Raw genomic sequence first — 14,083 nt, 5'->3', positions numbered from 1 at the left:
CACACACACACACACACACACACACACACACACACACACACACACACACACACACACACACACACACACACACACACACACACACACACACACACACACACACACACACACACACACACACACACACACACACACACACACACACACACACACACACACACACACACACACACACTTCATGTTGCCATGACAAAGTGAAAGCGTGAGAACAGGAGAACATAAAAGCAATCAGTAGCTGAATCCTGGAGAGGAGGTTTATTATGACACAGCTCTTAAACACCAAACCAAACAAACACTGAATTCCACATGCAGCTCGTCATGAAGCCATGCCAAGCACTAAGCATGTAAATAACTCCCATGTACATGGATCATATGTACTGGGCTGTTGTTAAACTGTCAGTTTCTTCAGCATGTACATGTTCTTACTGCACTGCTACTGTTTCAGCGGAGACGGAGCAAACGTCCAGATACTGAGTACTGCTGAGTACTGTTGTATTCGTGCCGCGATTCATGCAATTCAGAAACAGTGTGAAGGTGAGTCATTCGAAACTCCATACAGACCCCAGAGGCACAAGTAGAGGAGTACAGATACGGAAAGTAATGCTCTCATACTGCAGAGTGCATCATGTGCCGTGCTGTTACTACCTATAGACCATCTGAATGTGTTGTGCTGTTACTGTACTCCCCTTGAACTCAGCCTTCTAACTGGGCCGACTCGTCATACTGATGGACAGGCTGACATCTGTCACTCAGATCGGGGTTTGGATACACAGTGGATGAGATTGAGATGCTTACTGACTACATGTGTGTCGAGGTGGGACAGTACTGCAAGGTCACAGACTTACTGTGTGTGTGTGTGCGTGTGCGTGTGTGTGTGTGTGTGTGCGTGTGTGTGTGCGTTCATGTGACTAAAATGTAAATGTTAGTCTCCTGTGTTCTCTGTTGTGTGTAGATTAGAGCCAGATCAGAAGCAACCATTGAGCCATTCTATACGGTGGTACACTGTGGAAATTGAAAACATTGCTGTTTACATTGAGGTATAAAAAGCGTTTACTCCTCTCACAGCATTCATCCTGATTTAACCTCTGACTATGAGGGGTTCTGCTGAAGTGTGTGTGAGTGGGCTTGAAGTTACGGCGTGACTGCAATCAGTCATTCTCCCTCTCCCTCTCTCTTTCTCTCTCTCTCGCTCTTTCCCTCTCTGTCACAGACACTGCATCAAGGGTAGATGATTAATTAGTCACAGCTTTAGCTGCCTGTCTGACAGGTGTGACGTGGAGGTTACAGGTGCTTTGATTGTTCCGCCACTCTGACAGCCCAAAGAGATGAAACAGAGGGAAACAACTGTCTGAATCAATAGGCGCTTGTTGCTAACATGGCTCCCCTTCCTCTGTCTGTCTCTCTGTCACGGGAGGAAGACAAAAGGGTGATGTCGCCGCTGCCGTAAGTAAATAAGACCCCTGCCGCTCTCTCCTCTCTCTTGGGCGGCGCAGCGTTTAGCTCTCTGTAGGGCTCTCTGTTTGATTCTGAGACTTAAGCTAGACGAAGCTACTCGGAGTCGGTTGGGAATATTAATATGAGGACTGGGTAAATCCTCCGATCAGAAATACAAAACTCTTTCTTTTCTGCTCTCTGTCTCATTCACTCTTTCCGTCTGTATTTCCTCTCTTTTGGGCCTCTCCCCTTCTTTTATTTTTTCCCTCTTGCTCTACTCTCTCTATGTACTGTATCTCTCTCGCTCTCTTTATGTACTGTATCTCTCTCGCTCTCTCTCTCTCTATGTACTGTATCTCTCTCGCTCTCTCTCTCTATGTACTGTATCTCTCTCGCTCTGCTCTCTCTATGTACTGTATCTCTCTCGCTCTCTCTCTCTATGTACTGTATCTCTCTCACTCTGCTCTCTCTATGTACTGTATCTCTCTCGCTCTCTCTCTCTATGTACTGTATCTCTCTCGCTCTGCTCTCTCTATGTACTGTATCTCTCTCGCTCTCTCTCTCTATGTACTGTATCTCTCTCGCTCTCTCTCTCTCTATGTACTGTATCTCTCTCGCTCTCTCTCTCTATGTACTGTATCTCTCTCGCTCTGCTCTCTCTATGTACTGTATCTCTCTCGCTCTCTCTCTCTATGTACTGTATCTCTCTCGCTCTCTCTATGTACTGTATCTCTCTCGCTCTCTCTCTCTATGTACTGTATCTCTCTCGCTCTGCTCTCTCTATGTACTGTATCTCTCTCTCTATGTACTGTATCTCTCTCGCTCTCTCTCTCTATGTACTGTATCTCTCTCGCTCTCTCTCTCTATGTACTGTATCTCTCTCGCTCTCTCCCTCTATGTACTGTATCTCTCTCGCTCTGCTCTCTCTATGTACTGTATCTCTCTCGCTCTCTCTCTCTATGTACTGTATCTCTCTCGCTCTCTCTCTCTATGTACTGTATCTCTCTCGCGCTCTCTCTCTCTATGTACTGTATCTCTCTCACTCTGCTCTCTCTATGTACTGTATCTCTCTCGCTCTCTCTCTCTCTATGTACTGTATCTCTCTCGCTCTCTCTCTCTCTATGTACTGTATCTCTCTCGCTCTGCTCTCTCTATGTACTGTATCTCTCTCGCTCTCTCTCTCTATGTACTGTATCTCTCTCGCTCTGCTCTCTCTATGTACTGTATCTCTCTCGCTCTCTCTCTCTATGTACTGTATCTCTCTCGCTCTCTCTCTCTCTATGTACTGTATCTCTCTCGCTCTCTCTCTCTATGTACTGTATCTTTCTCGCTCTCTCTCTCTATGTACTGTATCTCTCTCGCTCTCTCTCTCTATGTACTGTATCTCTCTCGCTCTCTCTCTCTATGTACTGTATCTCTCTCGCTTTCTCTCTCTATGTACTGTATCTCTCTCGCTCTCTCTCTCTCTATGTACTGTATCTCTCTCGCTCTCTCTCTCTATGTACTGTATCTCTCTCTCTCTCTCTCTCTTTGTACTGTATCTCTCTCGCTCTCTCTCTCTATGTACTGTATCTCTCTCGCTCTCTCTCTCTATGTACTGTATCTCTCTCGCTCTCTCTATGTACTGTATCTCTCTCGCTCTCTTCCACTCCTTCTCTTGCGCTCTCTCTCTCTCCCTCTCACTCTCTCTCGCTCTCTCACGCTCTCTCTCTCTATGTACTGTATCTCTCTCGCTCTCTTCAACTCCTCCTGCGCTCTCTCTTGCTCTCTCTCTTGCTCTCTCTCTCTCTCTCACGCTCTCTCTCTCGCTCTCTCTCTCACTCTCTCTCCCTCTTACGCTCTCTCTTACACTCTCTCTCACGCTCTCTCTCTCGCTCACGCTCTTTCTCACTCTCTCTTGCTCTCTCCATCTTACGCTCTCTCTCTCCCTCTTACGCTCTCTCTCACGTTCTCGCTCTCTCTCTCGCTCACGCTCTTTCTCACTCTCTCTCTCTCTCACGCTCTCATTCTCTCTCTCTCTCTCTCACGCTTGCTCTCCACTCCTTCTCCCTCTCCCTCTCTTAATCCGGCTTTCAAGGGCTGTAGTCTCTTATAAAGTATCACTTTACCTTGAGTAAGATGGCAATTAACGTTCATCTCCATTACAGTAGGAGCATGGTTCTAAATGAGAGCTTGCTCTTTTTTTACTGTCATTATCATGAGAAAAAAGACGCTACCAGACCTGTCATGTACTTACTTACCCAACAAAAACATCAAAATTACCATTGGTTCATTATTTTGGCCCATGGTGGGCTGATACTGGGACAAGGCATGTGTATTGTAAAGTGAGAACAGCTGTTCATTGATGTGTTATATGACCCCACAAGTGACATACCTAATATTTGTGTGTCATTGACATATAACTACAATGGTTAAATGTCACTATCTTGACTTATTGTAATGAGACTATGTTGGTACCAAAGCCCTCTAACAACTCCATTTTGTGTCTTACTCCATTTTGTGTCTTGTCTCTTCAGAGGGAGGTCAGATTAACAACACCGTGGGCCAGCCACACCCCTACCCTGCTCTGAGCCAGCTGGCTCATGTCTATGAACAGCAACAACCTGGGAAGGAACTCAACAAGTATGCCTCGCTCAAGCTCGTCGGTGAGTGTCTGCTCCTATCTGCATTGTCCTGCTTTGTTGACGCTGTCTGTGTCTGTAGAGGCCTGGGTTCGACTAAGTAAGTAAGCCGAGGACGAGTAAGCCTTGTTCGAGCCAGAACGGCCCAACGACTAAGTAGTGTATACCATTATGTATACAGACGTGGCCAAAAGTTTTGAGAATTACACAAATATCAATTTTCACAAAGTCTGCTGCCTCAGTTTGTTTGATGACAATTTGCATGTACTCCAGAATGTTATGAAGAGTGATCAGATGAATTTCAATTAATTTCAAAGTCCCACTTTGCCATGTAAATGAACGGAATCCCCAAAAAACATTTCCACCGCATTTCAGCCCTGCCACAAAAGGACCAGCTGACATCATGTTAACACAGGTGTGAGTATTGACGAGGACAAGGCTGGAGATCACTCTGTCATGCATGTGGTGCATCGTCATCATTGTTCTTCCTCTGTCAACCATGCTTACCTGTAAGGAAACATGTGCTGTCATCATTGCTTTGCACAAAAAGGGCTTCACAGGCAAGGATATTGCTGCCAGTAAGATTGCACCTAAATCAACCATTTATCGGATCATCAAGAACTTCAAGGAGAGCAGTTCAATTGTTGTGAAGAAGGCTTCAGGATGCCCAAGAAAGTCCAGCAAGCGCCAGGACCGTCTCCTTAAGTTGATTCAGCTGCCGGATCGGGGCACCACCAGTGCAGAGCTTGCACAGGAATGGCAGCAGGCAGGTGTGAGTGCATCTGCATGCACAGTGAGGCGAAGACTTTTGGAGGATGGCCTGGTGTCAAGAAGTGCAGCAAAGAAGCAGCTTCTCTCCAGGAAAAACATCAGGGACAGACTGATATTCTGCAAAAGGTACAGGGATTGGACTGCTGAGGACTCGGGTAAAGTCATTTTTTCTGATGAATCCCCTTTCCGATTGTTTGGGGCATCCGGAAAAAAGCTTGTCCGGAGAAGACAAGGTGAGCGCTACCATCAGTCCTGTGTCATGCCAACAGTAAAGCATCCTGAGACCATTCATGTGTGGGGTTGTTTCTCAGCCAAGGGTGGGCTCACTCACAATTTTGCCTAAGAACACAGCCATGATTAAAGAATGGTACCAACACATCCTCGAGAGCAACTTCTCCCAACCATCCAGGAACAGTTTGGTGACGATCAATGCCTTTTCCAGCATGATGGAGCACCTTGCCATAAGGCAAAAGTGATAACTAAGTGGCTCGGGGAACAAAACATCAATATTTTGGGTCCATGGGCAGGAAACTCCCCAGACCTTCATCCCATTGAGAACTTGTGGTCAATCCTCAAGAGGCAGGTGGACAAACAAAAACCTACAAATTCTGACAAACTCCAAGCATGGATTATGCAAGAATGTGCTGCCATCAGTCAGGATGTGGCCCAGAAGTTAATTGACAGCAAGCCAGCGCGGATTGCAGAGGTCTTAGAAAAGAAGGGTCAACACTGCAAATGTTGACTCTTTGCATCAACTTCATGTAATTGTCAATACATGCCTTTGACACTTATGAAATGCTTGTAATTATACTTAAATATTCCATAGTAACATCTGACAAAAATATCTAAAGACACTGAGGCAGCAGACTTTGTGAGAATTAATATTTGTGTCATTCTCAAAATGTTTGGCCACAACTGTACACTACATTTCTGTATATTGCCCACTTTCGCTGGAGTTAAAGTCCGGTGGGTGTCTAATATAAAAGTCTCACAGTCACAGTCCAAAACAGAATCAACTTGTTTGGTGATTGACATTCTGTACATTCCATTCACTGATGGCATATTTGATTTGAATAGAGCCTAAACCACTTTTCAATTTCAATACCATAATACATACGAGCCAAGCAAACAACCATTTATTTGAGTAGAAGTCGTCTGAGTCTTCTTCTTTGGTATGCTAAAGGCAGCTCCCCCAGAAACAAAATGATTGGATCCATCTGGCTCTGAGTACTGTATAATCATAGTCACTACCTCTGGAAAACACAACATCACGGGAATGCAAAATACCCACATCTCATTGAGATGTTAAATGTAGGAGTAAAGCTCTTAATTTTAAATGCAATTCCCAATCCATCACTTTACCATTCCGTCCCTGACTCATTTCGAACAGATTGTTGTGATTGTTTACACAAAGGCACTCCATTATGCTGGGGCATTCAGAGGGAGTAGAGAAGATGAAGTGTTTTTCTGTTTTCTGTTTATGCCACACAGTTTATATAACCATTAGTAATTCAATCTGAGACAATTAAGAATGGGAAATGTTGACTGATATGGCCCATATCTCCTATGTTTGACTAATAAAGTGAGCTTGGTAGCTTGATATTCATGAGGCTATCTGCATACTGGAGGACGTCCACAATACCAGCAACTTTTTTAGACACCTATATTTGCTTCTTTCTCCTCCTCCTCTTTACTCCCCTTCTTCCTCCTCCTCCTCCCCCCTTCTCCTCCCCCTCCTCTTCCTTCTCCCCCCCATCATACTTTCCCCCCCCCTCTTTCCCGTGCTCCTCTCCCTCTACCTCCAAGCCTAATCTCAATTTGATTCTCCTTTTCTCATCTTCACCTTTCCGCTCCCCAGGACTCTATCTGATTTAATGTCTGTAATAGAGGGTCTCCCACCCCCAGTAGTCAGAGCCTTGACTACAGCCTAACTGATAGCTTCTCATTCTAGAGCCGCTCTCCAATGAGATGGCACGGGAGATATTTTAATCTGCTTTAGAAAGGAATGGACGCACAGTCCCAAGAGGCCATCTCATCTCCTGGAGTCATGAACCGATGATATGCACGTGGAGATGCACAATAACGAGGGCAGCCGAGAGGGACAGAAAGAGAGAGAGAAAGAGAGAGGCACAGAGACAGACGATGAATGGTGTCTTCATTTGAGCTGTGTTATTGCAAAACTTTAACTGAGCACTTTTTCTTCTCTCCTCCATATTGCTCTGCCCTTATTCCACTCATCACAAGTGGCCTAAAGGAAAGAAACACTCTAGTTTGAAACCACAGTGTTGTTTTCCCCTTTTTTCTTTAATTGCCTTTCTGTCACATTCCCAACGGAAGCTACAGAATCCTTAGGCTGAGAGCTGATAAGCCACAATTCTGCAAATCAATATCTATCTGTACTGTCCCCAAGCGAATCTATAAGGTCACGCTATTGGATTTTAAAACCAGACATGGAGAGACGGACTAATAAAAGGGTACCCAAAACGTAACCCTGAAGACGGTTTGGATATCTCTATCTTTCACTGGAGCAAATGGCCAATTACCATGTATGGCATTGCAAATGCATTTGTGTCTCACTACTCCACCACCCCAATACCATAGAGACCAACAGTTAGGCTATCTCTGGCATTTCTCAGATACTATTGTAGCCTAATTGGAGTTGACACATCATTTAGTCCCTACAGTCCCGACGCCAAGCATCCACATTTGAATTGTTTTTGTACGTCTGTGGCCTTTTGTGACGGTGGAACTTACTCTGTCTGCCTGTAGTTATTCTGTTTCTCATCACGTTTCCCTGTGAATGTGTGTGTGCCGTTGAGCTGACTGTTGCTAGATTGATTTGTGTCGCCTGACTGAGTTTGATCCCAGAGGCGGTTTTCTTGCAGCCAGGCAGCCAGGCAGACAGGCAGCCAGGCAGACAGGCAGACAGGCAGACAGGCAGACAGGCAGCCAGACAGGCAGCCAGGCAGCCAGGCAGACAGGCAGACAGGCAGACAGGCGAGCTCACCGTTCACAGTGCCTCGCCATGCCCTCCTGGCTCGTTTTCCTGCACTGGAAGGAGAGCAGAGCGATAAACTAGATGCATAGTTGCAGCGGCAAGTCAAACTCCCCTAGTATGTTAACTTTATCTTCAAGGATGTGAAAAAAATATATTTAAAAAAGGTTAAGGCCATCCACCTTAACCTAAGAGTCACACTAGGATGCTCATCGCTCAACAGCTAAGATTAATGAGTGAACCGGGGAATGTGAATCACCCAGTAAAAAGGACACATTTCTCAGTGATAAGAGCGATTACAGATTGCCGACATGAACGACAGAGAAATTAATGAGGTCAATTTAACGTGAATAAATTGATTGATGTAGGCTAGCTGGAGGGCACAGGTCTCGGGAGACAGGAAGCATATGAGGCAGAGAATGCTATAGCCTAGACAATGTTCACCTGCCTAGAAGTGTCCTCATATCAATTGATCAGCAGAGTTCAATTTAAATTCTCCTCATTTACGGTATTTACATTACATGTGTAGAAGTAGTAGCCTGTGTCTGTATTATATCATAGGGTTTCAACCAAGCAGTCTGTGTTAATTTGATGGTTGGAGTCTGTCTGGGTGATTCCTGGGCCGTTGGAAAGTTTGAGCGAAATATAATTCCTTCTGAGCAAGTTTCTCCTCCAACAGGGTGAAGTAGAAAACATGTTTTATTTCAGACTCAGTGCTCGATAAAGGAACTAACATTGGTAATAAAGTTTGGAATGTGATGAATGTACCTTGAACGGCATGGCTGAAGTATGTGGATTCCTTATGATCTGAACAATGCTCCATGTTTGTTTTGGTATGATATTACAGTAGGGGAAAGACCTAGAGTTAAAGGTAAAGGTAAGTGCACAACCAGAGATGACTTTTGGGAGCATAGGCTACAAAAGGTTCTATAGGGCAGTATTACTGTAGTGTTATGAACTACAAAACATCTTAAACATGTGCATCTGCCTCTATCTCCATGCAGCGGCCAAGGCCAACGGCGACTTCTACAACAAGCGGCGTCTGATGGTGGAACTGCCATCTGAAGGTGGCCTCCCCCTCCAACACATGAACGCCATGCGACCTATGAACGCCATGACCAACAACCCTATTTCCCACAACCCAATTAATAACCCCACCATGACCCACAATCCAATGAACAACCCCATGTCTCACAACAACCCCACGGCCCACATCAAGCCCATGTCTCACAACAACCCCATGACCCACAACAACCCCATGGCCCACAACAACCCCATGGCCCACAACAACCCCATGGCCCACAACAACCCCATGGCCCACAACAACCCCATGGCCCACAACAACCCCATGGCCCACAACAACCCCATGGCCCACAACAACCCCATGGCCCACAACAACCCCATGGCTCACACCAACCCCATGGCCCACAACAACCCCATGGCCCACAACAACCCCATGGCCCACAACATCCCCATGGCCCACAACAACCCCATGGCCCACAACATCCCCATGGCCCACAACAATCCAATGGCCCACAACAACCCCATGGCCCACAACAACCCCATGGCCCACAACAACCCCATGGCCCACAACATCCCCATGGCCCACAATCCCATGAATACCATCAGCCCCCTGGGCTCCCTGGGCCCAGAGCCCGTGGCCACCTACATCACAGAGATGCCCAGTAGCTTGCCCATTCTATCCAGCTCCCACCAGGGCTCCACCATGCCAGCCGCGCCCAAGCAGAATGCACAGAAGCCCCAAAGACTCAGCAGCAGTGGCTGTGGCGGCGACAGAGTCAGTAATAAAGGTTCAGGAGCCATGACTATGTCCAGCATGACTAGAACAGGGACTTTCCCAGGGCCTCACCGCCACACCGGGACGGTTCCCGGGCCTCACCACCAACAACAACACCACCACCAACATCAAGAGCAACAACACCACCCACTGGCCTACAGCTCCAACACCATCGCAGCCCCCAGGGGGATGGGGGGAGGGGTGGGTCTGAAGGGCTGGGACGGGACTGAGACGGTAGGCAGGAGGAAGGGTTATGGCTCCAAGAGGCCCCAGTGTACGGTGGAGCAGATCAACAAGCTGCACAGTCAGTCCCGCTCCCAGAGCCACAGTCAGCACTTCCTGCCCACTCAGCCTTACTTTGTGACCAACAGTAAGACGGAGGTAACTGTGTGAGAGAGTGGGAGAAGGGGACGAAGGTTGCCCAAAGCAGAGTCACCCAATAGACAAAGAGGGAGAGGACAGAGATGGTGGTGTGTAAGGCCCAGGTTGTTTTGTGTCTTTCTGGGAGCGGGGGCCAGAACAGTGCACCCTGGTGGTGTGGCAGTGTGCTTGCGTGTGCCGTCCAGTATGAGTGTGTAACTGCACATGTGACTGTCAGTCAATCCTACACAGATCCTCAGTCAGAGGGCAACGGGGGCGGGATTGTATAACCATGGCAACGTCCAACAGAAGTATCAAATTCATTGTGTGTGTTATAATATCTCCTGTGTAATGACAACATTATCGACCAATGACAGTGAAACGTGAATCCAGCAACAGCAAAAGGAAACATGAGATTGCCATGGATTGCATTACCAAATCTGACAAGCAATATGAGATCTATGGACACCACAATGGCTGGGGCTAAAACATTGAGCAGGGAAACAACAAACTGTGGGGAAAGGAAAAGACATTCATTAAGGAGGCTCTCTCCTACAAAGCCATTGAATCAGCCACAGTTTTAGGGTTATGGGATATGGCTACGAACATTATGGGCTTTGTTCTGTGCTTGTAGCCTTGAGAAGTCTCTTGGTCATCAACACAGAGAATGGAGGCTGTTGTCCTGTATATTTGATGTAGAGTACTTGATCACAGCTGACCCGAAGGCAAGGAGGCTGAAGCATCATCTAGAGGATAGTACTGTACTCCTGAAAGACTCATCAGTCCCAATGCTGTTCACACATAGAATCAGAGAGAATCTGTGATCCAATATTTAAAGATGTGACTACAGACCATGGCCATCTGTAGTGATACCAGCAAGCTTTTATATTCCCCTTTTTCTCTCTCTTTCATTCTCTCTATCCCTCTTAGAAAAGGCAACCTTCAGGTAAAGACAAGGTAAAGAGAGAGAAAGTGGTTCTGAATCGGTTCTGTTCTACAGTGTATGGCGAGTCCCCTGATAAGAACTATGAAACCCGATTGAGAGATATCCCTCACCTGTATTATTGCGACACAGTATTGTGATTTATATAATGTACCAACATTTGTATTTCTGTTTGTATTTTTGTATGACTGTGTCCTCTTGACCTTTGGCCATCTCTTCACTCTGGCGTTTGTGGAAAATACTGTTGCTACGGTATCCAAATATATAATGGTCTAAAAGTAGAAGACAAAACCTTTTCAAGCAAATCGAACAGTCAAATCTATACAAGCTGAATTTATAGTCCCATTTCAGCCTATAGAAAGCATACTGCATTCACTTATTGTAAACATCCCTCATGTGTTTCTGATTGTAAACATCCCCCATGTGTTTCTGACTGTAAACATCCCCCACGTGTTTCTGACTGTAAACATCCCCCACGTGTTTCTGACTGTAAACATCCCACACGTGTTTCTGACTGGAAACATCCCACACGTGTTTCTGATTGTAAACATCCCCCATGTGTTTCTGACTGTAAACATCCCCCATGTGTTTCTAATTGTAAACATCCCCCATGTGTTTCTGATTGTAAACATCCCCCATGTGTTTCTGATTGTAAACATCCCCCATGTGTTTCTGACTGTAAACATCCCCCATGTGTTTCTAATTGTAAACATCCCCCATGTGTTTCTGATTGTAAACATCCCCCATGTGTTTCTGATTGTAAATATCCCCCATGTGTTTCTAATTGTAAACATCCCCCATGTGTTTCTGATTGTAAACATCCCCCATGTGTTTCTGACTGTAAACATCCCCCATGTGTTTCTGATTGTAAACATCCCCCATGTGTTTCTGATTGTAAACATCCCCCATGTGTTTCTGACTGTAAACATCCCCCATGTGTTTCTGATTGTAAACATCCCCCATGTGTTTCTGACAATAAACATCCCCCATGTGTTTCTGACTGTAAACATCCCCCATGTGTTTCTGACTGTAAACATCCCCCATATGTTTCTGATTGTAAACATCCCCCATATGTTTCTGATTGTAAACATCCCCAATGTGTTTCTGATTGCAAACAAACCCCTCATTTGTTTCTTTTCTTTCTCTTCTCTCTTCTTTGCTCATGTAAAGGACGTCACACTGCTTGTTTATCGAGTGCCACTTCCTCCCAATTTGGCCCATACCATTTTGCCTCCCGAGTGGCGCAGAGGTCTAAGGCACTGCATCTCAGTGCTAAAGGTGTCATTACAGACCCTGGTTCGATCCCGAGCTGTATCACAACTGGCTGTGATCGGGAGTCCCACAATTGGCCCAGTGTCGTCTGGGTTAGGGGAGGGTTTGGCCGGGGTAGGCCGTCATTGTAAAATAAAAATTTGTTCTTAACTGACTTGCCTAGTTAAATAAAAAAATACAAACAATTCCTAGAGCAAACTCTGCCTTGCTAGGACACGTGACCACCCTCCTGAAGCGTCTTACCAGTCAGCGCCACTCGAAAAGCGAGCTATACACTGGTGAAAGTGGGGACACTTCAGGCTGAGGAGTAAGTTTCACACGTCTCCATGTGCTACATTCACCCCCAAACTTACTCAACTGCGACCCCAGCGTTACTGTACATCCGAGTCATTAGGCACCACTGTAAAGGACGTCACGCTGCTTGCTTAGCCAGTACCACTTCCTCCCAAGTTGGCCCATACCTGGCGCGAACTCAGGACTTCTGCCTGGCTGACCATCCTCCTCACACCTGACCATCCTCTTAGAAGCGATTTACAAGTCAGCTCCACGTGAAAAGCTAGCTATTCGCTGGCGCATGTAGAGACACTTCAGGATTAGGAGTAAGTCTCACACATCCCCATGTGCTACATTGTGTAAGCCATGATAAATACCATCAATGTTTTCAGGATATGCATTATCACAATACTCAATTGAATTAATCCAGCTTTGCGGAAATCTGGAAATCTGGAAATATGAACCCCAAACCATCAACATAGTTCACACTGCTCTCAGTGCAGCGGGAAGGCATATGGGAAGCAGGCAGGGAGGGAGGCAAACCAGGCAGGCAAAGGAACTCAAAGAGAACATATTTTGTCTGAGCAGTGCACTGGGAAGGCAGGTAGGGAGGCAGGCAGAGAGGCAGGTAGGGATGCAGGCAGAGAGGCAGGGAGGGAGGCAGGCGGGCAGGTAGGGTTACAGGCAGAGGAAGAGGCAGGCAGGCAAACCAGGGAGGCAAAGCAGCTCAAGCATAACAATTTTGTCTGAGCTGCATTCTGCACTCAGCATAACTTAATAGAGAAGAGTCATCCTTCACACTGTGTTCTTCCCAGCAGCAGACTCGGAGTGCATTCAGAGCACAGTTGGTCAGCGGGACTCACTCTGAAGTAGCAGTCATACAGCTCTGAGACGCTGAGAGGGCAGGAGAAACTGGAGTATTACTAGTGTAGTATATTACTACTTTGTCAATGATTGCCTTCTCATGACTGTCCTTATAGTAATGTTATGATATCATAGCTTTCTCATTTCCATAGTTTTACCTGGCTTGATTCGGCCCACTCCGACAAAGTGACAGTCCCTAGCAGACCATTCCACACTGGCACACCATTTAGAATGCATGGCCATGCCAATGCATTCCCTCATTCTAAGTGTGCCAGTCTGGATATTGGAATGGAGCCTAATTCCCCCTCATCACATCTGATCCTTTCTTCCCCTCTAAAGCCAGGTGTCTGAAATTAGCAGATCGCTGAGCCAGCCAGCTCCAGCCTACCCAGCCTAGTTCCTGATTGACCTGCTGCCAAAGAAAATTGTTTCTGCTCGGCTGAAAGGAGCAAAATTAAGACTGGATGGTGCGAGTGGCCTAATTAGTTGAATCAGACCCTCCCGTTCCCCCACTCTGCTCTTGCCTCACGGTAGCAAATTGATCGAAGGAGTCGGGTGGTCGATACAATCAGGGCTGCCAGGCATGCAGCTGAAGTCTTGTATTAACTGCCTAGCTGAATATGATTTAGTATTGTGTAGTATAGTGTTGCTCGTTAATAACAACAATCACCCTGGATTTCTATATAGCTTGAACATAAACTGGCCCTGATTGAGAGACCAATTAACATAAACTACCCCTGATTGAGGGAGCA

The 14,083-nt window shown here is 46.3% G+C and overlaps 1 protein-coding gene across 1 annotated transcript in view; it reads left to right on the top strand.

Moving 5' to 3' along the window:
- The window catches only part of LOC124040165 (protein shisa-9A-like), a 45,085-nt gene extending 33,808 nt beyond the window's left edge, over positions 1-11,277 (top strand). Inside the window, exons 3-7 of the mRNA XM_046357078.1 lie at positions 3,951-4,079; positions 8,826-8,904; positions 9,451-9,506; positions 9,555-9,599; positions 9,753-11,277. Coding sequence (XP_046213034.1) covers positions 3,951-4,079; positions 8,826-8,904; positions 9,451-9,506; positions 9,555-9,599; positions 9,753-10,012 — 569 coding nt within the window. The 3' untranslated portion in view covers positions 10,013-11,277. The remainder of the gene's footprint in view (positions 1-3,950; positions 4,080-8,825; positions 8,905-9,450; positions 9,507-9,554; positions 9,600-9,752) is intronic.
- The last annotated feature ends 2,806 nt before the right edge of the window (positions 11,278-14,083 follow it).

This window comes from Oncorhynchus gorbuscha, linkage group LG07 (genome assembly GCF_021184085.1).
Source record: "Oncorhynchus gorbuscha isolate QuinsamMale2020 ecotype Even-year linkage group LG07, OgorEven_v1.0, whole genome shotgun sequence".
NCBI classification, from domain to species: Eukaryota; Metazoa; Chordata; class Actinopteri; order Salmoniformes; family Salmonidae; genus Oncorhynchus; species Oncorhynchus gorbuscha.
Note: the sequence above shows the minus strand (reverse complement) of the source record. Positions and strands in the feature narration are given on the sequence as shown.